Source organism: Labeo rohita, chromosome 22, assembly GCF_022985175.1.
Source record: "Labeo rohita strain BAU-BD-2019 chromosome 22, IGBB_LRoh.1.0, whole genome shotgun sequence".
Taxonomy (NCBI): domain Eukaryota; kingdom Metazoa; phylum Chordata; class Actinopteri; order Cypriniformes; family Cyprinidae; genus Labeo; species Labeo rohita.
The window spans coordinates 65,837,881-65,865,875 of record NC_066890.1 but is presented as its reverse complement, the minus strand read 5'-3'; the positions used below and the strand labels follow the sequence as shown (position 1 = coordinate 65,865,875).

Sequence of the window (27,995 nt, the reverse complement as noted above, 5' to 3'; positions counted from 1 at the left end):
TATGTGAAGCGGCTGACTGCAAATGATCATAATAAGCAGTCCGGCGCCGAGAAAAGAAAAAGAGAAAAAGTCCAAGAAGAAGCCCGTGTATCACTTTCAGGTACGTTCGTAATCCTGTGAAACTTTTTTGGCTGTTGACGTTAATAACGTTTTAATGTCGGTAATAATTTTACCACCACCAAGGCATCTGCCTTAGTTTCCATGGCTTAAAATGCATTAGGCTATATAAAAACAATGAGGCAATAATGATCGGTCAATTAATAATAATCATATGGTTTCATTAAATAACACTGTTAAAATACATAATGTAGGCTAATACGAAATAAAAAATTTGTGTACTTTACATATTATTACAAATGCCTGCAAAGGGCGCCAAATGACCAAAAATTGTTGTTATCACACTTACAGGACAATCAGTTCTTCTTTAATATTGATCAAACATTTAATTCAAATATCCACTTAATCTTGCGGTAGAAATGCTCTATAATTTCTTCAACAAAAACATGTGGACATCATCACAACCCTTGCCAAAATTAAACATCGTTTTATTGTAATAAAACTTCTTAATTTTCTTTTATGTGATTTGTGAATGCTTGAGACTATAAAATCAATCAGACAACCATATTAATAAAATCATAGCCATAGGTAACTGTCTAGAGCTACGAATGTAATTTATCAACAATACAATTTAATTACATTTTATTTATTTACTTTTATATTTGTTCTAATTTGACCCCGTATAGTAGTTGTTGTTGTTTTCTTCCATAATATTTGAGGTGTTAGTTTTTTTAAATAAGTTTGGTTTTAGTTAGTTATGTGATGCTATAAAAATGGAAGTGTGACGTCATGATTGACAGCTGCGATTGACAGATTCTCTGAGTGAACTGAGGCGCCTACAGACTTTTTCGGGATCTTCAGGAAGAGACTGGGGTTTTATTTACCGTTTTTTTTAACACAAGCCTCTGGTACTGCAAAAAGCAGACAATGATCAGTCAGCGTTTGCTTTAATTGGGCTCTTCACACTTTCATTTTTAAGATTAGATTTTGCTTATCAGTTATGACAGACAAGCAAAGAGGCAATAATAATAATAATAATAATAAAATAAATAAAAAAATCTCTACCTGAAACACATTTAGAGCCTGACCTCTTGAGTTGGGTCTATATTGTTGAATGTAGCAGCCCTGTGATTCTTCAGCATAAGATTTCCAACATTTTCAATACAATCTGAAGCATTTATTAAAAGTTGTTAAAAAAAAAAAATAATAATAATAATAACAATAATAAATAACAACTGGGTGCCAGTTCTGGGTGCCACCAATCAAAATTCATCCATGGCTCTCATGATGCATTGTGGCATGGATAAATCATAAGCTGCATTGTCTTAGTAATTTTCTTTATTCTCACTATTTATTATGTGGCTTTTAGTAGCTTGTTTTCTAGAGTTGATAAGTTCTGGACATGCTGTTCGTCACCGTTGAGAATCCTACACTAATTTATGATGTATGTGTGTGCGCCTCAAAAAAGTTTTTTTTTCCCCCAAGACTTTCAAGAAAATATACTTTATGTGAATACTTTAGAATCATAGGGCTGTTATAATCAACAGGAAAAAATCAAACTCTTTTAGGTTTATTCTCTAAATGAGTTCAGTAATTCAGGTCAAATGATAATTTTTTTCCCTCTTTGCTTGTCTGTCTGTTACAAATCAGTTATAACAGCCAAGTAAAATCTAAAGTTAAAAATGTAAGGGTCAAGAGCCCAACTAAAGGAAACGCTGACCACTATATTGGTGACATAAAAATTGTGATTTTTGTCTTTGGCGATTCTGCTTGTTAATATCAGGTTTCTTTAATAATGATCAATCATCACTCAATTAATCACTTGAGTCTCATACAAACAAAGTCCCTCGTGACCAGGATGACTCGGGGTCCTCCCCTATTTAACCCCGTGACTTCCTGCATACTGTCCCTATAATCTTCTCGCATGCATATATTACAGGTTGGAGAATATTAAAGCAGGGATCTTGTATGGACATTTGGAATCCGTTTTTCAGCTTTGCAAAACTTCAGGTTATTGGTGTTTTGCGACTTTCAGTTGAATTTATTGAGAATACAGTGGTGAGTTGTTACATTATGCTCGGGGTTCGTTTTTGTCTTCCCTGGCATTGTTTGGCAGTGTTCTTGCTCAGTAGCACTGCCGGATAGTATATTGTATTATCTCACAGCTGTACGAGACTGCATTGAGAGTGGGGACACTCTGTTGTGTGCGGTATCTGCGTGTTTAGCAGCGATTCAACTATGGTAGTTGATACTGCTGAATGCATGTAGGCTTTGTTTGCAGGCATTCGATATTTGTTGTATGTTTTTGTATACATTTCACTTGACATATTAAAAGATACATATATATTTATATACACTCAGATTGTTATTCGCTGAGTGTGTCTAGTATATATGATATATAGCTGGAAATAGCCTGGTAATAAAGCTCTATTGAATGTAGTGACATGAAGCCCCCACTTTGGAGTCACCCATTCCTGAGGGGGATGTCATGTCTGTGACTGCTTCTGTCAGCCAGTTCTATGAGGGTGAAGGTGAGGAGGTTACATCAGAGATTCAGTCCCAGGGCTCTTATGACAGATCCCAGGATATTGATCAGGGGTCTGCAGAAGGCCCACAATCAGAGCAGGAAGTGGTGAAGCGAGCTCTTCGGGCTGCATTGGCTCGCCTAGGTCTTGATACAGCCCCGGCAGCAGCAGTCTCTGCTAGTGCTTTTTTTTTCTGCTAGACATTCGGCTCAACCAGCTCTCTTATCATTCTACCATCGAAAAATGTTATTGATGAGCTGCAGAAGTGTTGGGCTAACACCAAAATCACTTACGCACCACATTAGTGCAAGCAGAGCTTTGGCGGCAATGCAAGATGCAGACACTTATGGTCTGGGTCAGATGCTTAAGGTTGATCCAATTATTGCCTCTTTTGTTCTCTCTCCAGAAAAAACTTTTGAGGCCTACTGTCCGTTGCCCTCTGCCTCAATGTTGGATTACGGATGATCTTCTTATTCAGGCATATAACACAGCGGAATGTATGGGTCGCATTGGCAATTCTATCTCCCTTCTTATGTTGGTCGTTGTCCCAGTCTCTTCAATCTTCTGAGAGTGAGGCTACAACTCAGGACTTAGGGGATGCTACATTAAAGTCAATAGCTTTCATGACAAGAGAACTGGGCAGGCTTATGTCAGCGGCACAGGCACGGCGACAAGTCTGGCTTGCTCAATCACCCCTGTCTGAGGCCTGTAGAAAAACTCTGAGAGACCTTCCGGTAGTCCCCGGGCAGCTCTTTGGCCCAGCTGCTCAACAGACACTACAACGCAGTGTCCAGGTGGTTTATTTAGCCTGTTTAGCATTCTCATAGAATGGAACAAGATGTTTAGCGACCTCGGGGACGGGGAAAGCAGTCATTTCAGGCCCCAAAGGGCAGAACGCCAGAATGCCAATTCCTTAGTGCAAAAAAATAAACCAGCTCCTACAGAAAGACGCCATCAAACAGTAAAATGGTCAGAATGGCTCAGTGGGTTCTACTCAATATACTATATAATTCCAAAAAAAGACGGCGGGATAAGACCTATACTCGATCTTCGTTCCCTCAACAGGTTTCTGAAGAAACTGCCATTTCGAATGTTGCGCGTGACCAATGTTCTCCAGGCAGTCAGGCAACAGCACTGGTTCACCACAATAGACTTAAAGGATGCTTACTTCTATGTTCCAATTGCTCCACAGCACAGGACATTTCTCCGCTTTGCGTTCCAGGGTCAGGTCTATCAGTTCCGAGTACTTCCGTTCTGCCTTTCTCTATCCCCACGAGTCTTCACCAGGTGTATGGCAGCGGCGTTGGCTCCAATACAGGCCAAAGGACTTCAGGTACTTCCATACCTGGACGACTGGCTACTGTGCTCTCACTCTTGCGAGCAGGCAGTGGTGGAATTACACGGCTGCTCTCCCATGTTGCCCGGCTGGGCCTGACTGTGAATTTCAGCAAGAGCCAGTTAACTCTGACTCAGTGGGTGAAGTTCATAGGCAGTGTTGGGCAGTAACGCATTACTTTGTAACACGTTACAGTAATTTGATTATGTTTTTAGTAACGGAGTAATTTAACGCGTTATAATTTCCAAATGAGTAATTAGAGTATAGTTACACGCATGCGTTACTGCTGCGTTACGTCATTGCCGACAGAATGTGATTTATCATGTAGATTATAAAAAGGGTGTTGGATAGCACACGCGACGTCCTTTACCTGAGAACTACTTTGACTTGAAAGCGTCTGTGAGGCAGATTCTACCAATGAAAACATAGTCAGCATGGAGAGAGGAAAGCATGCGTTCTGTAGCTGGAAATACAATCATTATTTTTAGTTTATTTCTGTCAAAGGCAAGAACAGTATTGTGCGTTATCAATTAGAGGGGAAGAAATCCTTTTCAACCGCAAAAACTCACTATCCAATTTAAAACCTCTGAAAGGGCAGCACGGCACATTAAAACTTTCTGAGAACGTACGGTGCGGAGAACAACGCATCAGCTTCTATTGTCATACTGTGCCGCTCTCTGTTGCGTCGAGACCAGCGAGAATGGTCTCTAATCCACTGGCACTGGACTCGACGCAACAGAGAGTACAAGACTTGCGCGGTACAAGACTTGATGGGCGACTGCGGGTGCGGGCTGTTGGATTACAGATTTCTAAAAGGTTATGTATATTGTGATTTAGCAGACAGCCCAAGCCCTGAGACAGTAACCTTTTGTCTTTATACATTTCCTGAACATCTGGCAGGTTTCCCAAGTTAAGTGTGAAGTCTAAGCTCAAGGTACAACTGTGCCTTTTGTTTAGCACCTATGCATTTGAATGACACTTGTATGCTAAATAGATCAAGGCTGGGAAAAGTCTTTTACTGGGCTGATTTCCTGTACCACATTTGCATGCTTTGTTTAGATTGATTCCACCTCTATGTACTCCGCCTCCTTTCAAACCTATATACTCAGCTGTGCTGAGATATTGGCAGACTTTTTTGATGGCTGCAGTGCCAAGCAGCGAGTATCTGAATAAAGAGAAACTTCTGCTTCAAGATATCCAAAAACGTCTCCTAGTCTCTAAGAAAAAAAAATCACAACAGGGCGCAGGTGCGGGCGGGCAGAGACTCGTGTTTATGTGGGATGCGATAGAATAAATGATTTGCAGGACTCAAAATGGAACTGTCTACACATAATATATCTAAAACAAATTAATTGCTATTCATGTATTGCACAAAAGCCACAGGAACAGCTATATTAAAACAAAAACGATTAACAGGCGTAAGCATAGACAGAGTTTCTATTTATTTATGTTTGCAGCATTGAACAATGCTGATTTCTGAAATGCAATGGACAAACAGAGAATCCACTCACCGCTCGAAATGCCGTGCATTCTGCAACCACACACGCAACAGCCTATTGCTTTTATTTAAAATAACAGCGGTTTGTGAATGTTGATGCTTTAATAACAAATATTTTATCGGAGCATTTATACTGGGATGGTAGGCAACACACAAGTTCACTATTTCACGTAAATTTTGTGGACGTACAGAACGTAACAAGTAATGCAACTAATTACTTTTGAAATAAAGTAATCAGAACAGTAATTTGATTACTTTTCAAAGGAGTAATCAGTAATCAGTAATTTAATTACATTTTCAGAGTAACTTGCCCAACACTGTTCATAGGTATTATCCTGGACTCACAGGTGATGATAGCTTCACCATCAGAACAGCGGGTGAACAGTATTCTGCAGCTCCTCCGGCGGTTCTGAATGCAGGCCAGACTACCATTCAGACTCATGGGCATGCTGGCAGCAGCGGCTGCAGTAATACAATTGGGCTTCTTTCGCTTCGTCCCTTCCAGATGTGGGTGAACAGTTTTCATTTGAGTCCCAGTGGTCACAGAAACAAGATGATCAGAGTCACACAGCAAGGCCTTCTCATGCTGAAACCATGGAGGAGATCATATCTGACCAAAGGGGTTGCTCTGGGCAGGATTCCCTCGGCGCAGGAAGTAGTTCAGACCAATGTTTCTTTTGCCGGCTGGGGCACAGTCTGGCAACACAGGGTGGTCAGAGGACAATGGGATTCCCAGCAAAGGGGGGGAGAATATAAATTCCCTGGAACTTCGAGCAGTGCTACTGGCTCTGAAGCACTTTGCACTTAATTTACAAGGCAGGCATATTCTTGTCAGATCAGATAATACATCAGTGGTTTATCACATGAACCATTAAGGGGGCACAAGATCCAGCCAGTCTCTTCGAGTGTCACAGGAGCTGCTGACCGGGGCCTTCCCTTGGTTGGCGAGTATCAGGGCAATGCACATTCCAGGAGTGGAATGCCACAAATCTCTGTCTGTGGAGTGGAGACTCAACCCAGAGGTGGTGGAGACGATACGGCAGAGGTTTGGCAGAGCAAGAGTGGATCTCTTCGCCTCGGAAGCATCGACCCAGTGCCCCCTCTGGTTTTCACTGGCAGAAGAGTCCAATCCTGTGGGGCAGGATGCTCTAGCCCACGACTGGCCAGATCAGTTACTGTATGCCTTTCCCCCAATACCTTTAATCTTAGCAACTATTCACAGATTCCTTCAGGGATGCCACAGGCTACTCCTAGTGGCACCAAATTGCCCGGGGAGACCCTGGTTTCCAATGATGTACAGGCTCTTATGAGGGGACCCCTGGAGCCTTCCCAGGAGGACGGATTTCCTCCTCCACCAGTTGGGGGGTCAGATTTGGCACCCGAATCCAGACCGCCTACAACTCTGTGTTTGGCCTCTGAAGGGCCAGGAGCCCCTTTTGAGAGTCTGTGATCAAGAGGTACAGAAGGTAATCGATCAGCTTCTACCTTAAGAGTTTATGTGGCTGCAATTTCAGCACATCATGTATGGATAGATGGTCAGCCATTGGGATCTCATGCCTTGGTTGCTCAATTACTTAGAGGTGCACAGTGGCTGCGCCCTCCTCAGGTCATTCAAATACCCTCATGGGACCTGAGCCTTGTCTTGAAATCTCTTACATTATCTTTGTTCCAGCCTTTGGAGCACAGTGACTTGAAGTGGCTTTCTTTCAAAACAGCTTTTTTATTGGCCATTACTTCAGCTAAACGTGTGAGTGAGCTCCAAGCGCAATCAGTTGACACAACCTGCTTGCACTGGAATGCAGATGGTTCGACAGTGAAGTTGTGGCCAAACCCAGCATTTCTCCCCAAGAGGCTCTCTGCCTTGTTTAGGAATCAGGCTATTGAGCTGGCAGTATTCAATCCTCCAGGGTTAGAATTACAAGAAGAAAGCGAATACAGACTCTTGTGCCCGGTGAGGGCCCTCTGGGCCTACCTCAGGGCCACAGAAGATTTTCGGCGGTCAGACCAGCTTTTTCTCTGATTTGGAGGGCAGAGAAAAGGGCAGCCCCTACCAAAGCAGAGATTGTCAAATTGGGTAGTTGAGGTAATCACCCATGCTTACAAGTCCAGTGGAGGTCCACTGCCATCGGGAGTGAGGTGTCATTCAACAAGGGGCATCTTGACATCTTGGGCGGCACTCAAAGGTGCCCCCCTTAGTGATATATGTGCAGCAGCTACTTGGTCATCTGCGAACACATTTTCCAGATATTACAGGGTTAATGTGGCTGCTTTGGATACCTTTTGAACAGCTGTCCTGTCGGGACTCTCAACTTCTTAAGAGGTAAATAGGACCTCCTCGTGACCTTGTGGTTATAAGTCATCCAGTGTGAAGCGCTGCCTCTGCCAGTCAGAAAGAGCAAAATAGAATGAGAGTTACAAAGATAACTGCGGTTCTATGAGTTCTGGATGACCGCCAGAGCTTTCTGTCACTCGGAGTCAGGGCGAGAAGATTCTGTAGGGACAGTCTGCAGGAAGTCACGGGGTTAAATAGGGGAGGACCCTAAATCATCCTGGTCACAAGGAACTTTGTTTGTATTAGACTCGACCTGTGCATCTGCAATGAGATAACATCCAGTGTGAAGCACTGCCTCTGGCGGTCATCCAGAACTCATAGAACTCTTGTTCTTATTCCTGTTCCAAAAAAACATCCAGCACCGGAATACAATGACTTTGGACCAGTGGCGTTAGCGTCCATAGTAATGATATCACTTGAACGTATTGTGACGAAGAAATTGTACTGCATAAATTAGATCCTTATCAGTTTGCTTATAAAGAAAATAGGATTACAAAATATGCTTTTAATACTATGATGTTTTATTTTAAAACACCTTTAAAATCATTAACATCTAAAACATAAAAAATAAAACATTAACATCTAAACATCTGTTAATTCCCAATAAGAAGTTTTGTATGAAAGAAACAAAGTCAGACTGGTTTGTATGAAGTATAGATGCTGTGATCTCTTTTGGGACTCATTGAGTCCCATAATTTTTCAGAATTCATATTTTGGAAGTTTTTTTTTCTATTAGTTCCTTGTGATGCTCTTTTGCTTCTTTTAGTGTCTGGTTCAACTCCTTAAGCCTTGTTTATACTTTCACCTAGTTCCACAACGTGAGCCTCCGCAACTGTGTGCACATCAGTTACATTGTGCCCTCTAAAACTCAGGAAACAGCAGTGAGAAGTAGCAGATTTCCCAGCTAGCAGGGAACGTTCCCAGAACTTTAGCGAACATTCTGTACTTGTTTGGTTAATGTTTTAAAGAAAACATTTGAATGTAATGTTTAAAGAATGTTTTAAGTTTCAAATAACGTTCCTATAATGTTAAATGTAAACAATGATATCACATTTTAACTGTAACATTTCAAGGAAGTTTTGGGAATGTTTTTGAGGTAACAGATTATACAATATTCTTAATAAAACACTGACACAATGTTTCATGGTAAGTAATGAAGAACATTATCGCAACCACATTAGGAAAACATTACAAGGATCCCAGCTAGAAATGTTTCACGTAGTTCCCAGAATGTTCTGCTAAAAGCACTATATAGATGCGCTCATTCATTCATTCATTCATTCATATCTTCATATATTTTTATATTTTTATATCTTAATCATTTGCCCACACAAGCTATCAAACTTGCAGCATTTTTTAATGGTACAAAGACCTCTTATGTCAAAAGATCAAGGCAAATTTGATTTCTCCTATCATGACCCCTTTAATTACCTTTTTAGAAAACTTGACTAACAAGTTTTTAACAAGAATTTTAGAATGATAAAATAAAAAAATACAAATATTCTCTGTGTTCGTTTACTACAGACATGGCATCAGAACCTATTGAACTGGCAGCCCTAGGAAGACCTCTGTTTCCTGGTATGCTGTATGACTGCCGCAAGGATTCCTTCATTCCAGGTGCTTTACCTAGGGGTTGTAGGACGCCCATTTTCCACAAGTTGATATGATTCTTTAGGGTCTTAATGAAATGTCTATAACATGCTTTGGTTAAAATTTCTCAACAGTAGTGAGTAGTCTTTTTTACCTTGCCAAAATCATCTCTGCAAAAATCATCCTCTTCTGGTCAAGGTTGCTTTAAATCTTAATGAGCTCTGCTCGCCCCGCCCCTCTCTTCTCTCTGTGGAGTGACAAGCCTGTTTACTTTAGCCACATTTAGCTGTGTTTGGTGGTTAAACTTGCTAACTAGCACATTATTAGGAAAGGCTAAAGATTTATAAAAAAAACCCTTATACTCACTTCTGCTGTAAGCTGGATCACGAATGATTTGCACAAACATAGATGGATATATGTCGGGAGTAAATGATGACCACTATGTTCATTATTACATCCAGCAACACAACACCTCAATTATTTTTACAGATTAATTAAAAACCACTGTATGGATTTTTATCATTATAGGGTAGATGTGTACATACACTGCCAACACACATTAATGTTCAAACAAGATGTAAAAGTGAACTTTGCATCCGATGACCCTTTTAAATAAAGAAGTTTTTTGCTTCCTTTTCTACCAAATCACCAAATTGTGAAGCCACAATGAATGAATAAATAAATAAATAAATAATAATGGAAAAGTTATAATAATTTTCATTAATAAATTATTAACAAATATTATACATTTTTTACCAGCACATTAGTTATTATAAATCAAATACTTACAAGTGTTTCTAACTGTGTACTAATGAACTTACTGAATATTATATCATGATTAACAAAATCATTAGTTCATGTAAATCAGGGCTGAACAGCTTTGATAGTGATGAGGGCCAGCACTTTTTCTCCTCTTTTTTTTTTCCTGATTACTATTCTATGTCCACACACCTTTCACACCGTCTTACTCAATTTCCTTTTCATTGAAGGATGTCATGAATCCCGTCTATGGTCTTAGGTCTGCCCGCCACCAGAGGTCGCCTGTGCTTCATATTGACTCTCATATTGATTTCATATTGCCTAATGGTTAGAGAGTCGGGCTCGTAAGCTGAAGGTTGCTGGTTCGATTCCCACACCACCAGGAATTGAAGGTTGGGATTGTGAATAACGCTGTTTCCACCTTCAATACCATGACTGAAGTGTCCTTGAGCAAGGCACTGAACCCCCAATTGCTCCCCGGGTCCTGGAGCGGCTGCCCACTGCTCCAGGTGTGTGTTCACAGTGTGTGTGTGTGTTCACTTCTCACTGCTGTGTGTGTGCACTCGTGATGGCTTAAATGCAGAGGACCAATTTATGGTGACCCATAGTCGACAATATGCGTCACTTTCACTTTCACTTTCACACTACACAGACTGTTGCACTACACCCTGGACTACATTTCCCATACTCCACTTTACCCGTTACGCACACAGCTACAGCCAATCACATACGGCATAAATACAAGGTGACTTTCATTCAGCGCTGAGTATTGTCTAGCGTTTATCGCTCTCCTAGTGTTAGCTACGTTACAGAGCCATTCTAAGTTTCCTGAGATTTATCCTGGATTTATCCTGGATTTATCGCCTGTCTTTGATTAAAGGAGAAGTCCACTTCCAGAACAACAATTCACAAATAATTTACTCACCTCCTTGTCATCCAAGATGTTCATGTCTTTCTGTCTTTAGTCATAAAGAAATTATGGTTTTTGAGGAAAACATTTCAGGATTTTTCTCCATATAATGGACTTCATTGGTGCCCCAATTTTTAACTTCCAAAATATAGTTTAAATGCAGCTTCGAAGGGCTCTAAACGATCCCAGCAGAGGAAGAAGGTTCTTATCTAGCGGAAAATATTTTTTTTTATACTTTTTATGTTTCGAGTCTTCTGGTTTTTCGAGTTGTTCGTTCATCTTATGGGGCTGTCACGTGATGAACAAACGACTTGAACCCAAAAACTTGTCAGATAAGAGGTGAGGTGAGCTAATCATAGACTAAAGACCCAGGTAAACAATGAATTCATTTTTTCAGTTTCTTATAGCATTACAGTTTTGTCTTTTTTCTAGTGTGATCAATGTTTGTGTAAGCAGAAGATGTGTTAGGGAAGTAACATGTAACATTTTAATAATATTTTGCCAAAATGAACGAAATGACTCAAAAAAAGATTCCTTCATTTTGCTGAACGACACGCAAAGGTCGGAGTCGGTAAAATGATCGGAACTTCCCATCACTACTACGAATCACGTCTAAGTTCATCGTCTGTGTACTCCAGCTCAAAAAGGTAGAGTATGATGAAAAACTCCATCTTATTTTCTCCTACAACATCAGAATCGTCCGACATCATTGTACCTTTTTGTTTGTAAACAGCGTTTGACTTACTTGCACTTTCTTAGTTTTTGCGTGTTCGCTTTGTAAACACTGGGTCTGTAGATCTGCCTACATCCATGTGACGTTTCAACGTGATTCAATAGTATGTAGCGTCGTGAACGCGCATCCCAGAGCCTGTGCTACACAAGCTTTTGTGCCTAAAAAGTATACAAATTTTTATTTTCCGAAAAAAAATGACAGATCATTTCGCTAGATAAGACCCTTTATCTTCTTGTCAATCCACTGGATCATATTTAAAAATATTGGTCAACTTCTGTATTGATCTGATCAAAAACAGCAGATGGGCTAATTGAAAATGCAGAACTCATCTGCCAACAGGAGGCAGAAATAGTTTTATGGCCCGGTAATGGCTAAACGCAAATCAGCAGCACCTGACTTAAAATGTGCTGTGCTTATATTTTATTGAATGAAATCATAAACTTTTAAAATTTAATCGTCACATTCAGCCATATCACAATTCTTGTCTTTCCGTCCCCAAATTTAAGACCTCTTGAAGTCAAGTTGAGCTTTATTGTCATTCCGCTACATGTCTGGAAATACAGTGGAATAAAATAGGCACAGGACCATTGTGCTACATAATTAAACATAAATATAAACATACAGCACTAGATGTAAGAAAGAATTTTCAAACCTTATGTAACATGGAGTGTTTATAAAACAGTATCTGGTGCATATAATGAGAAATGACTGTTTCTACTGGTGGTTTGTCCAGACCACTCACCAGTGTGAGTCAGAATTACACAGTGTTTTTGAGGTTTTCAATAGTTTTTATGTGGTGTGGTGGGGTGGTGGTAAGAGGAGCCTGCTTTCAAGAGGTAGGGTTGTGGATGAGGTTTCAGAGGTGGGTGAGGTGATTGGAATTGAGGGCTCTCACAGCTTTGGGGGGAAAAGGTGTTGATCAGTCTTGCAGAGCAGGCTCTGATGCTCCAATTCCGTCTTCCTGATGGCAAGAGCTGGAAGAGACTGTGGGAGGAAGGGGTGGTGTCTTTCACAATACTGGTAGCATTACTGGAGCATTGTGCAAGGAAAACGTCCAGGATGGAGGGGAGAGGGGCACCGATGATCTTTGCAGTTGTGTTCACTGTCGGCTGTAGGGTCTTCCCAGCTAGAAATGTTTCATGTTCTTCAAAATGTTTGAAGCAGCAAGTTTTATTTAAGTTCCCAAAATATTCTTCTAAAAGGTAGGATAACATTCTCTAAAAACATTCCAAAAATGTTTATTGATAACATTATTATCTTCTATTATTAGTATCTTCTAACATTCTATTAAAGCTTCCCATCACACTAGATGTGGACTGACATTGCTCAGAATTCAATTTTTTTAGTTTGTGGATGAGCTGTTGCGGGATTATTGTTTTGAATACTGAGATGTCAATGAACAGCATTATAACATAAGAGTCTTTGTTTTCTATGTGGGTAAAAGCAAGGTGGAGGGTGGAGGAAATGGTATTGTCTGTGGAGCGGTTTGGATGATTTGCAAACTGGAGCGAGTGTGTGGAGATTGGATCTGATAGTGCATGACTAACCTCTCAAAGCACTTTATCATGATTGGGGTCTGTGCTATGAGATGGTAGTCATTTAGACAGGACACGGGTGATTTCTTTGGTACCGGTATGATTGTTGTGGATTTGAGACGTAGGGACGAATGCCTGGCTCTGTGAAGTGTTGAAGATATGTGTTAAGACATCTGTCAGCTGTTCACCACAGTCTCTCAGTATCCGGCCTGATATATTGTCAGGACCTGCAGCCCCCCAGGTGAAAAAGACATACTATTAAATGTATTAAAGATATACTTAAAGGGGTTTCGGATGCAAAGTTCACTTTTACATGTTGTTTGAACGTTAAAGGGATAGTTCACCCAAAAAAGAAAATTTGATGTTCATCTGCTTACCCTGGGGGCATCCACGATGTACATGATTTTGTTTCTTTAGTAGAACACAAACAAAGATTTTTAACTCAAACCGTTGCAGTCTGTCAGTCATATAATGGCAGTCAATGGCTCCCAAATCTTTGAGAGTAAAAAAAATGTACACAAACAAAACCAAATTAAACCTGCGACTCGTGGCGATACACTGATGTCCTAAGACACGAAACAATTAGTTTGTGCGAGAAACTGAACAGTATTTATATAATTTTTTACCTCTGATACACCGCTATGTCCTACTGTCCTGAGTGCAAGTACAGCATCTGGCGCATGACGTGTATGTGCTCTGGCGTAGTATACGCAAGCCCCGGAAGTGATCTGCGCTTATAGATGCCCTCCACTTCTGTTGGCATCTCGCAACACCATCATAACATCATAAGAACACCACCACTTTTGAAGAGATCTCTGTCTCCCTGAAGCTTAAAGACTTGCTGCTGCTGCGGCCGCGTCCTCCATCTCTCTGACTTCTTACTCTGAGTATTCTGGTTGTCTGATGATAAAAAAATCGTCTTCCATTGCGATGACCTGTACTTCTAAATATCTTTAGATCTTCACAGTGCCAGTGAACATGTCCGTAATCTCTGTGCACTGTGTAAACAAGGAGTGACATATATGTGTGTTGGCAGTGTATGTACACATCTACCCTATAATGATAAAAATCCATGCAGTGGTTTTTAATTAATCTGTAAAAATAATATCCCCTTTTTCAAATCGAGCCATTCTCAGATGCGTCACACCAACAGAGGCCGTTCCCACAATAGCAAATTGACATGAGCATCTTACCTCAGATCAGCTGTAACAGTCAGACCTCCATTATTTCGATGCCAGACCAGGGATGTAAGTTAGACAAGAATATCTCTGATTGAGCAATTGAGGTATTGTATTGCTGGATATAAGAATCAACATAGTGATCGTCATTTACTCTTGACATCTGAGCCGCTGCAGTGAATTACATTTGTTTGTGAAGGGGATGCGCTTTCCGATCTACATAAATGCGTCTGTGTCAACTAATTCGAAGGGCTCAACAATTTTTAACATTGATTCAATGGTTGCTTGCTAAAGTTACTGTTTGGGTGAGATTTGGGTCAGTTATGGCTCATGTGTGGCTCATGTCTGTAGTCCAGATCTGGGCCACTCAAGGACCGTAATTCTTGGGCTGAGTGTAACTGTTTAAACAACCAGTTCAATAACATTTGTCAGCATTCAAATGTGCATTAATAAATAAAGCTGTTAATCAGTACATATTTAGTGCATGATCATATAAGTGTTACATTTAACATAAACATAAACATAACATAAGCAAACATAAGTCTTTTGAAATATGTAAAGTAATGATTTGTTGATCTTTATGTAATGTTCAATGAGTACATCAGCAAACATTTCTAAGCACATTATCTTATATTTGTAGCTATATGACTATATATTAACTAATGATCTGTTAAGCATTATATATTGTTTGTTAATGATTTAATAATAAAATTATTATAAAGTGTTACCAAAAATATTGATGTAGTCAATTTGAGACACAATAAAATAAAGCATACACATATTAAATTAGCTTAAAATTGTCCTACAGAGACAGGGTGCATCTTTACCTCAGTTGTAAATTGTATCATCATATGTAACTTTTTAAAACCATTTCTCATTTCAGGTGTTACTTTGTGGGATAAGAAATCACTGAGTGAAGATTTGGACAGTCGTCCACAGCTCATGACAGATTTGAAGTTCAGTAGCTCAGACTCTCTCTCTAGTAAGGCCAGTCTCCTGAATGTAAGCGCTTCACTGAAGGCCAGCTGTTTGGGGGGGCTGGTGGAGGTGGGAGGATCTGCCAAGTACCTGCAAAACACCAAATCCTCCAAACAACAGTCCAGAGTAACAATGCATTACAGTGAAACCACAAGATTTGATCAACTTACTATGACTCAGCTCGGCCAGATCACCTACCCTCAGGTGTTTGATCAGAAAACTGCAACTCATGTGGTCACGGCTGTGCTGTACGGTGCTCAGGCCTTCATGGTGTTTGATCGCTCATTTGCAGAAGATGAAAACAAGCAGGAGATTGAGGTAGAACTGAAGGTCATAGTCAAGAAGATCCCTACATTTTCCATTGAGGGAGAAGGAGCTGTAAAAATGACGGATGAAGATAATAAAAAGGCTGAGATTATCACCTGCACATTTCATGGTGATGTCCATCTTGAGCAGAGTCCCACCACATACATGGAGGCCCTAGAGGTGTACAAGAAGCTCCCCACTCTACTGAAGGAGAATCCTCAGAATGCAGTGCCAATAAAAGTCTGGCTCTATCCTCTTTGTCTACTGGATGCAAAAGCAGCTCAGCTGGAGAGAGAAATCAGCACACGTTTGATTTCCAACACTGCAGAAATGATGGAGGGGCTGTGGGAGGTAGAGAGGACATGCAATGACCTGTGCAGGAGAACAGAGGTAGATGTCTTTAGTGATATCAAAGCAAGGTTGCACTCATTTCAGGATTCATTTAGCATTTACAAGATGGTGTTTCAGAAAGAACTGGCCAGGGTCTTGCCTGCCATTCGAGGAGGAGGTATGGAGGAACAATCCCTGGAAGACATCCTGAAGATACACAGCAACTCCCCTTTTAATGCTGACTTACTTAACCAGTGGTTAGATGATGCAAAGTCTGAACTTTATTTGCTGAATAATCACAGCAAGACACTAAATGAGATCAACATAGTAGATTCAGATGGGCTCAAAGCCATCCTTCTTGATCCTGATATTGATGTAGTGTTGTGCTTGACCTTCACATCTCTAAAATATGAAGACCCATATCTTTCAACCCTGACAGAGTTTCTAAAATCTGACAAGTTTAAAGAGCTAGATTAAATAAAAAAAACGGTTTCTGTGACATCAGACATCAGGAAGTGGTTCAATGATCCTGAAGTCATTAAAAAGATGAGAGAGAACTTATGTCTCTTCAAGAGATTTTCCGAGGTCAATAAAAATGAGAAGAGTATTCGATTCATTATATCTGCCATCTCCAATCCCTCCATTCCAGGCTCCTACATCTATCTGTATGAAAATGGGAAACTGACAGACACAAAGTTCCAGCCCGTGTCCAAGCCACCTCCACCAGTAGTGAAGAATGTCCTGGGGCGAAATGTTTCCCTGAAATTGCAGAAGTCCCCAACTGGAGAAACAGTGAAGTACAGAGTGGAGTACAAGCAGGTGAAAGCACATTCTAGAGCTGAGGAACACTGGCTTGTCATAGATGCCGATGAAGACTTCAGCCTTACTGAATTGGTATCTGGAAAGCAGTACCTGATCCGCTACAGGATAGTGGGTAAACTGGGAGTGAGTGAAGCCAGTGAAACTGTCAGTCCTACGCTCTCTTTAAGTAAGTGTCATCTGCACAGTGTTTTCTTTTTTATTTTAATGTCCTCAAAACATTTGCCATGTTCAAACAATCAGCATTTAGAATTATGTTTGATACTGTATTTAACAGGTGTGACTGTCCTGTTCTCACAGCAGCATATTCATTATTTGAACAGCTACTATATTAATACCCACCCATTAGGTGTATTAGGTACATGGTGTGGATAGTACCTACTAACAAAAGCATAATCAAAATGACATCACTTAGCTGTGGGTGATGGTCAGGGTTTTGCTAGGCTGCCATGCATGTGTCCATTTCCTCTGCTGTGGAGTTTCTTTCTCTGAATTATTACTGTCACCTTATTAGGGCTGTGCTGATAGATGATAGTATTGTGACAATAGTCAGAGATATTGCCTGTTGCTGATGCTTTTGATGATAACAAGATGATTATTATTATTATCATCATCATTATCTGTCAAAAAGACTAGGCACCTAAGTTTAGTGATGCAGTGCAGAGAGCTGCTTATGGGACACTTCAGAAACTCGCCGTGGGGTGGCGGATATAAACACAAGTACTGACTAGAGGCTGCGATCAGCTCCGGTGGTCGTGTCGGAGCCGCAATGCGCCACAGACGTGTACAGTACAGGGGGTCAAAACACATGCTGAAGTGCGGCTGGAATAAACACAAGCATTGACTAGAGTGGTTGTGATCAGCTGTGATTTTTTTCTTGCCATAATAAATGTGTTTTGCAGACACAGACTTACAGCTCTCACAACGTGCGAGAAAGGCACGCAGCACGAAGATGAAGGTCAAAGATGAAGTCTTTAATGCAATCTACACATAAATCCACACAGGTATATCCACAACAGGAAAGTTAACACTCACATATACATTGATGAGACCGGACGACAAACACTGAACTGAAACCAACTTATAAAGATAAGTGATTAATTAAGAAACAGGTGATACAAGGTTAACTAATAATGACATAATGAGGGCAGGAACAGGAAAACCATATATGGGCACATGAGGGATGAAAAAACATGAAAAAACAATACAAATAGTCCAGGGGTGTAACAGTTCTCCCCTCTCCTGGAAGGCGCAACTTTGCGCCATAGAGAAAAACAAAAAAGGGACGGATGGAGGGGACTTAAGAGGTGGACAAAAGAATTGGACGTGGGATGGCAACAGGAGGTCAGTGCAGGTGGAGACTCTGGTGGAGGACGGACTCCCAGGAGGAGGACAACAAAAAAAGTCCACAGTGGTGATGGCGGAGGGAGGAGCCAAGGACGAGACAGAAGGGTCCAGGGCAGATCAGAAGGAGGAAGGAGCCAGGGTGGGTGGAGATCCGGTGGTCTGCGGCGGAGCCGCACTGCACTGCACAGATGATGGGCTGAGGGTGATCAGAGGGGCTGTCAGAAGACAGGTGTCATGGCTGAGGCAGGGATGAGTGGAGGATGGATGGGAAATCCAGGCAGGCAGACAGGTCAGGGCAGACAGAGGGTTCAGGATCAACTAATAATTCTGACGATGGTGGGATAAGAGGGGGCATGTCTGCATATATATCCTCATCAAAGTTGATCAGGTCCATTTGTCCCAGTTCCAGTTTTAGCTCACCATCAGTGGAGGTGCAGTGGTCGAGGCTTTCCTCAGCATCCTCATGCTCCACTGAGAACTCCATCGCGAGCGATGTTACTGGCTCTCGCACCTGGTCAGACGTGATGGGCTCAACGGTCGAGCTGGGTTTTGACTCTCCATCCGTGGTGGGCTCGGGCTTATACTCCATGCTGCGGGGTGATGGTGGGCTGGGCACTGGGTCAGGAGTCGGGCACTCCACAAAGGCTATGAGGCTCTCTCGAAAGACTATTTCCATATACATTGACAAGACCAGACAACAAAAACTGAACTGAAACCAACTTATAAAGACAGGTGATTACAAGTGAGACATGTAAGACACAGGGGATACCAGGTTAACTAGTATTGATATAATGAGGGCAGGAACAGGAAAACCATATATGGACACATGAGGAATAGTCCAGAACAGGATAGCCCAAAAGAGGATAATGTTCTAACAATGTTAACAATAAACATTTGTAGATTTTTTTTAGAGAATGTTGTCCTACCTTTTAGCAGAACATTCTGGGAACTAAAATAAAACTTGCCGCTGAAAACGTTACCAGATTGTGAAACATTTCTAGCTGGGTTGCTAGTCTGTTGGCATTTTATCATTTAATCTTGTCAACACAGTCAAGAGAAGTCAAAATTATAGTTGAAGATATTTGATTAATCGCACAGCGCTGTGTGTGTTTGTTTACTGACTGAATATGACTCTGTTAATTGATTTCACAGTCACCAAGTGGACCAGGAAGGACTTCCTACAATGTAAGTCACTAAGAAAACCTTTAATCTTATAAATGATTTGAATAATGACACTCACACACATACACTCACTCTAAACACACACACTGGGTTTTGTACTTTAGAAGGACTTTGATGTTCAAATCAGTAGGATTAGGGCTGCCCTCGACTAACAATTTTTCTAGTCAACAAGTAGTTGTTAATTTTATCGATTAGTTGACTATTAGTTGCATGTTTATTAAAATAAACCATATAAATCATAATAATGAGCCTTATTGAGCCTAAGCACACAAAAACAGCTTGCTGCAGCACACTGGCAAATATAATAATTAAAAATATGTCAGAGAAAAACAGCAAGGAGACTGCATTAATTAATGTTTTAATAATTTATTGATAAACTAGTGCTTGCTTTGTTTTTTCAGTTTGAGATGAAGTCAGAGACACTGACTCGTCATCTTCACAGCAGTGATGTGCCTGTATGCACGTTTCATACGGATTACACAATCTGAGAATGTTTGGTTTCTATTTGAATTGGTTTATTTGAAAGTAGACATTTCACTCTCTATAGATATATTTGTCATGTCTATAAAGCAAGCATACACAGAGTTTCAAAGTTTTGCACTCAAGTTCACAGAGTCCGAGACAGCATAAAGCGTTTCCTGTTTCCAGCGCTTTTTCATTATTTTACAAAGTGCAATTTTTGCTGTTATTATGAGTGCACACAAATACATGTAGAGTCTTCACAGATTTGAAAGATGTATTACTTTTATCTGTGTGACCAAAAATGACGGAGTATTTTAAGAGCAAGCGCTCCATCTGTCATGCAGTGAGTGCGCTACTATTCAGCTTCCACACTCCACACACACACACTTGAATAGCGCTCATTTCTCTAGGCTAACATTAGATTGAGCTGCCATGTAAAGTTGCTACTACATACATCTCTGCCCTACAAAGGCTAAAGACCTTAATTCGCTAGAGTGTGAAACTGAGAAAAATACTTTAAAGGAGTGTTAGGGTAACAGAACTGAGTAAAAACCTGGGGACATGAGTAAAATGTGTATTTTATCTAAAATATTATAGGTTTATTTTGAAATAAAGCAGAGATTGGATATGGAGGTACAAAAAATGCAAAATAAAAATGATTTCTGAAGGATTTTAAACATTATATTTCATTGTTAAAATGTAGTGTTAGACACGTGTAGAAATGCTATATTTTCTGTGTTTTTGGTAGTTTTTAAGATTTTTTTTTTATGATGTTAAATTTCCAGTTAGATTAATATGCAGAACACTTAGCTTTATTATAAAATGTACTTCATAGTTAATTGTATGCCTATTTGTATATATAATGTCCTGGGGACAGAAATGGCACCCATTCGGTGGAATGGCCCTTAAAACATCCAGTAGGCTTCTTGGCGGAACCTGATTTTACCAAGTACGACATGTTCCTGGATCAACATCTTTGTTGACCCTGGAACAACATTGTGATTAACCAATCAGATTTGAAAAATCAGTTTATAGTTTTTGTGTGTAACGAAGCGGAGATGAGACGAGGATCTATGTGCAGGAGTTTATTGAACATCCAAGGAAAACAACAAATAATCCAGAACGGGGAACACGGAAAAACCAGGCAAGAACAGGGAGCAACCATCACAGACATTAAACAACTGACAAAATACAGGGGAAAGACAAGGACTATTTATACACAGGGTGAGGTAATGATCTAATTGGTAACCGGGGTAACTGATGAGGGAGTGGGTGTGGTTCAATGAAGATCCATGGCAACAAACAAGGGAACAGAGGTACAGGGAAGCAGGGAACAATAAGACACAAAAACTACAAAATAAAAGTCCTTAAACACGAATACAGAAGACAAAGACCAGGCACATGACATAACCCCCCCCCTCAAAAGAGTGGCTTCCAGACGCTCCAAACAGAAATACCAGTCCAGGAAGGGGGAGGAGCTCAGGCAGAACTGGGGAAGGGATGGAGGGCCAGGTCCATGTAAGGGGAGATAAACAAGGGACTGAAGCAGAGCAAGAGGCCAGGGTGGAGTCGGCCAGATGGGAGGAGCTGAGGACCACCAGATCATGAGAGAAGACCTCCACGGCGGAGCAGGCGGTACCCAGCAGGGCGGAGCAGGAGGCTCAGGAGCCCTCCAGGGCGGAGCCGGAGGCAGAGCAGGTGGCACTAGAGCCCTCCAGGGTGGAGCCGGAGGCAGAGCAGGCGGCGCTAGAGCCCTCCAGGGCGGAGCCGGAGGCAGAACAGGTGGCACTAGAGCCCTCCAGGGCGGAGCCGAAGGCAGAACAGACGGCGCTACAGCCCTCCAGGTCGGAGCCGGAGGCAGAGCCAGCGACATTAGAGCCCCCAAGGGCAGAGCCGGAGGCACAACAGCCCTCCCAGGCGGAACAGGAGGCGGAACAGGAGGCGGAGCAGGAGGCGGAGCAGGAGGCGCAGCAGCCCTGCGGGCGGAACAGGAATCTGCATCACGCTCTGGGACCTGGGGAGAGCAGGGACAGAGGAGGCAGACAGAATAGAGGGAGAAGGCGCAGCAGCCCTCCAGGGCGGAACAGGAGGCGGAGCAACCCTCCGGGCGGAACAGGAGGCGGGCAGCCCTCCCGGGGCGGAACAGGAGGCGGAGCAGCCCTCCGGGCGGAACAGGAGGCGGAGCAGCCCTCCGGGGCGGAACAGGAGGCTGCGTCATCGACTGGGACCTGGGGAGAACAGTGACAGAGGATGTAGACAGGGAAAAGGGAGAAGCAGAGAGTTTGGTGGTTAACGCCCCCTCAGTAAGAGGTTCTACGGCTGGCGCCGACACCTCTGGAGGCATTGGCGCAGCTTCTCCGACGGGGAAGGCCTCTGGAGCAGACTTGAGACCAGACGGGGCCTCTGGGGCAGACTTGAGACCAGACGAGAGCTCTGGTGCAGGCTTGTGATCAGACGAGAGCTCAGAGGCTGACCTGTGAACAGGCGTGACCTCAGGAGCACAGTGTGTAGCCCACACACACCACATGGCCACTGCCATTAAGGGAAGAGCAGCAGCGATAACGTCACTTGGCTTGTGAAGATCTGCTGTAACGTGGCTTGACTCGGGAACAACATGGCTTGACTCGGGAACAACATGGCTTGACTCGGGAACAACATGGCTTGACTCGGGAACAACATGGCTTGACTCGGGAACAACATTGACTTGGCTTGACTCGTGGGGAACAGCTGCTGTAGCTTGACTCGGCCCTGTAGCTTGACTTGAATCAGGGGTAGCTGCCGCAACAAGAGGGAGCGCCATCTTAGCTGTCCGTACAGCCATTAGGGGTGAGTCCAACACGTGGGTCATCATGTGGCGTGACTTGGAGACAGCGACCATCTTGTGGACTGGCTTTGGCGTGGCGGCCATCTTTGCGACAGGCTCTGGCGTGGCGGCCATCTTTGCGACAGGCTCTGGCGTGGCGGCCATCTTTGCGACAGGCTCTGGCGTGGCGGCCATCTTTGCGACAGGCTCTGGCGTGGCGGCCATCTTTGCGACAGGCTCTGGCGTGGCGGCCATCTTTGCGACAGGCTCTGGCGTGGCGGCCATCTTTGCGACAGGCTCTGGCGTGGCGGCCATCTTTGCGACAGGCTCTGGCGTGGCGGCCATCTTTGCGACAGGCTCTGGCGTGGCGGCCATCTTTGCGACAGGCTCTGGCGTGGCGGCCATCTTTGCGACTGGCTCTGGCGTGGCGGCCATCTTTGCGACTGGCTCTGGCGTGGCGGCCATCTTGCGACTGGCTCTGGCGTGGCGGCCATCTTGTGCAGTGGGTCTGGGCTGGCGGCCATCTTGCAAGGAGACTCAGGAGTGGCGACCATGCTGTGAATTACCCTTTCTACTTCCTTAACAGAAAAAGGGGATTCACAGAACAGCAAAACAAAGTCTATATACTGTGACAGGGTCCAGCTGGGGTCCTCATCCGGTAAGTTTAAACTAACCTCTGGATCGAGTCCACTCCAGAAACAGTCCTTTATTTTGGTGTCATCTCCAGGCACTAGCTGGCTGTAATAAAGGAACTCCTCCACATAATATTCGATCGGTCGGCCGTTTTGAAAAATTGAGCAAAGAGTGCTCAGAGGGTCGCGATAAACTCCTGCTAGATCCATAGTTGGTCAGTTGTTCTGTAACGAAGCGGAGATGAGACGAGGATCTATGTGCAGGAGTTTATTGAACATCCAAGGAAAACAACAAATAATCCAGAACGGGGAACACGGAAAAACCAGGCAAGAACAGGGAGCAACCATCACAGACATTAAACAACTGACAAAATACAGGGGAAAGACAAGGACTATTTATACACAGGGTGAGGTAATGATCTAATTGGTAACCGGGGTAACTGATGAGGGAGTGGGTGTGGTTCAATGAAGATCCATGGCAACAAACAAGGGAACAGAGGTACAGGGAAGCAGGGAACAATAAGACACAAAAACTACAAAATAAAAGTCCTTAAACACGAATACAGAAGACAAAGACCAGGCACATGACATTGTGAAGTTTAGGATTACAATCAGTGTTTGGTGTTTATACATTAGTGTCATTCATCTATTATTTCCTCTGATTTTAGGGATTACTCATGGGTAAGGTTAGGTTTAGGTGTAGGGATGTGGTCAAGATTATATTATGTGAATTTAAAAAAATGTCTTAAGATCTATAAACGAGATGCTCCGAGAGTCACTTCAGCTGCTTTACAGTGAAAAACTGCCATCAAACACACTGAAACTGAAAGTGAAACTCAAAGACCTTAATGACGACCTGCTGTATACTAAAAACATAATAATAATTTTAAGGCATATCAGATAACCACTGTTTTATTAATTTATACAGTTCTTTTGTGCAGCGTCTTATTTGATAAAAAAATAAATAAAGAAATAAATTAAATATTTTGTTTTGTTGTAAATTGATTATTGTATACATTTTAAAAGTTTTCAAAAGTTTCTATTAATTCATTTCATTAGACATGAAGGTCTTACAACTTTGGAACGATACAAGGGTGAGTAATTAACAAAGTCCCTTTAAGGCAAGTCATTTCATGCAGCGGCCATCTTTGAAATGCCTCTCGGGCAGGCAAGTGCAGCTCCTATCTATTTGAATAGGGAAACATCAAATTCTCCAAAACGGTTCACCAAGCTTATGATTAAATTTCATATCTGAAATCACCAATGAAATCTGACAAGAACTGCCTTATAAATATTGTTCCTTGTGTTTAAAAAACATTTATTTTTCAGGCGAGATCAGCCGGTGCACAGTACTGAGCGCACGTCTCAGAACTCGGACTGTTGTGCAGTGATGCGCTGACTTTACTAATCAACGACTGGCTCTTTCATTAAGAAGGCGGGGCTTTGTGGCCATGTTGCATCTTTCCCCATTCAAAACTATACAAATGACACGTCTTGAGTATACTATAGTCTTTGGTAATTCATGACAGAATTTCCCCCCTATTTTCCCCTATTCCTCTGTCTGTGAATGTCACTGATCCATCAGATGATCCTCCACAGCCACACACTATCCCATGATTCACTGCACACCAATGACCACAGCACTTCACTGAGACAAAATGACAGATTACACTTTAAACTACAAGTACTATATATCAACCGGTCTCAACTCAATAGAAAAAAAAAAAAAAAAAAAAAAAAACTCACACTTTAAAGTGGTTTAAATGTTGACATATCACTATGTGGTGTGATTTTACAAATAGTTTATATTTGTTTATTGTGTAAATAAACAAGGACCATGACTGGATTCAGACTGATGAATATCCGTTTTAACTAGATAAAAAAGTTTGTCAAGACAAACTTTAGGATGGCTTGAGAAGGCCACACCAGAAAGTTTGAAAAAATTTGAAAAGTTTAAAAAGTTAAGAAAACAAAAAACTTTTAAGTTTGATGGTTTTCAGTCTGAAATAGTTTGAAGTTTAAAATAGTTTTAAAAGGTTAAAGTTTCAGATAGATAGATAGTCTCAGATAGTTACTAGCATGTTTTAAACATGATTTCCAAGTTGTTATCATAATTAATAAGTTGTTAACATGATTAGCAAGTTGTTAGCATGTTGCTAGCATGTTTCTAGCATGATTAGCAGGTTGCTAGCCTGTTTCTACCATGATTAGCAAGTTGTTAGCATGTCTCTATCATGATTATCAAGTTGCTAGCATGTTTCTGGCATGATTTGCAAGTTGTTAACATGTTGCTAGCATGTTTTTAGCCTGATTAACAAGATGCTAGCATATTGTTAGCATGTTTCTAGCATGGTTAGCAGGTGCTAACATGTTTCTAGCATGATTGGCAAGTTGCTAGCATTTTTCTAGCATGATTAGCAAGTTGTTAGGATGTTTTTAACAGGTTGCTAGCATGCTTCAAGCATGATTAGCAAGTTGCTAGCATGTTGTTAGCATGTTTCTAACATGATTAACAGGTGCTAGCATGATTCTAGTATGATTAGCATGTTGCTAGCAGGTTTCTAGCATGATTAGCAGATGCTAGCATGTAATTAGAATGTTTCTAGCATGATTAGCATGTTAATAGCATGTTGCTAGCATGATTAGCAAGTTATTAACAAGCTGCTAGTTTGTTTGTAACATGATTAGAAAGTTACTAGCATGATTCTAACATGATTAACATGTTAATAACACGTTGCTAGCATGATTAGCAAGTTATTAACATGTTGCTAACATGTTTCTAGCATGATTAGCAAGTTACTAGCATGATTATCGTGTAAATAGCATGTTGCTAGCATGATTAGCATCTGGGCTGAGTTTGGTGGTTCTAGCTTGAAACCTCTAGGAGGAGTAGCGTTTAGAAATTTGGCTAGGAAGAATAATAATAAAAAGCTTAGGTAGCAGATCAGTAGGTAGATTTCTCAAGTTAACCGAATTAGACCCCGATCAGACATAACGCGTTTTTGCAGTGAGAGGCGTTTTTGCATTGTTTTCTATTGGCAGTGAACGTTAGGTGCCTTGCGTTTTAACCGCTTGCTGTGCCTCATGTTTTTGCCAGAGCGCTCTGAGCGCCTGAATTTGGAAAAAAAAAGAAACTCTGAGCAGAAAAACGCCCGACGTCATCGCATTTTTTTTTTTTTCATCGTCTTTAGTCCAGTACAGTCGTTACTGTCGCTTGGCAACAACTGCTGTCACTGTTGCTAGGACACCTGATCAATCCTCCCCTGAGATTTATCAACATTTCAACACTCTTACATATATAACAATGATAACATATTCGTCATATAACCATGATACAACATATATCTAAGAGATATTAAGCCACAGCCATTTCACCCTGCAGCCCAAGACTGGCTACCCACTGAAGCTAAGCAGGGCTGAGCCTGGTTAGTACCTGGATGGGAGGCCACCTGGGAAAACTAGGTTGCTGTTGGAAGAGGTGTTAGTGAGGCCAGCAGGGGGTGCTCACCCTGTGGTCTATGTGGGTCCTAATGCCCAAGTGTAGTGTAGTGTAGTGTTGGGGACACTATACTGTAAAAAGCACCGTCATTCGGATGAGACGTTAAACCGAGGTCCTGACTCTTTGTGGTCATTAAAAATCCCATGGCACTTTTCGTAAAGAGTAGGAGAGTATCCCCGGTGTCCTGGCCAAATTCCCTCCTCTGGCCTTTGTCAATCATGGCCTCCTAATAATCCCCATTCACTGAGTTGGCTCTGTCACTCTCTCTCCTCTCCACCTGTAGCTGGTGTGTGGTGAGCGCACTGGCGCCGTTGTCCTGTGGCTGCCATCGCATCATCCAAGTGGATGCTGCACACTGGTGGTGGTTGAGGAGAGATCCCCCCATATGATTGTAAAGTGCTTTGGGTGTATAGCAATACACAATGAAAGCGCTATATAAATGCGATCATTCATTCATTCATTCATTCATATACGAGTATATACATACATATGAGAATGTGTTCTATGAGGTTCAGACAGGTTTAGGTTTAGTGCAGGTTTGTATGATCCTATATTGTAGTGATTTCATAGTCTGATATTAAAGATCATGTGTTTGTGGGTCTGAATTACTAATTCATTCATAATTCTTGATTGTGATGTGTTTTCTCTCCATCAGATTCCCGTCATCTCACTCTGGATCTGAACACAGCGAATAGATGGCTCCGTCTGTCTGAGAACAACAGAGTGGTTACTCACACTTTCCCAAATCAGCCGTATCCTTATCATCCAGACAGATTTGATGTGTATCAGGTGTTGTGTAGACAGCGTGTATGTGGACGCTGTTACTGGGAGATTGAGTGGAGTGGATGTATTGGTGTGTCAATATCAGTGTCATATAAGAGCATCAGCAGGAAGGGAGATGGTGATGAGTGTGTGTTTGGATATAATGATCGGTCCTGGAGTTTGAGCTGCTGTCGCTCCAGTTACTCATTCACACACAATAAGGTAGAGACTCGTCTCCCTGTAGAGCCCATCAGCAGTAGAATAGGAGTGCTTGTGGATGTGGGTGCAGGAACTCTGTCCTTCTACAGCGTCTCTGACACAATGAGTCTCATCCACACAGAACAGATCACATTCACTCAGACGCTCTATGCTGGGTTTGGGGTTTATCCTGGATCATCAGTGAAACTGTGTTGATGAATCAG

At 42.0% G+C, this 27,995-nt stretch overlaps 1 protein-coding gene across 1 annotated transcript; it reads left to right on the top strand.

Moving 5' to 3' along the window:
- Positions 1–27,995, top strand: LOC127153483 (stonustoxin subunit alpha-like). Its single transcript, XM_051094539.1, is given in 5 exon segments — positions 1–100; positions 9,273–9,365; positions 15,337–17,055; positions 19,386–19,418; positions 27,467–27,995. Coding segments are annotated over 4 exon segments (2,364 nt in total). The 5' UTR covers positions 1–100; positions 9,273–9,274; the 3' UTR covers positions 27,988–27,995.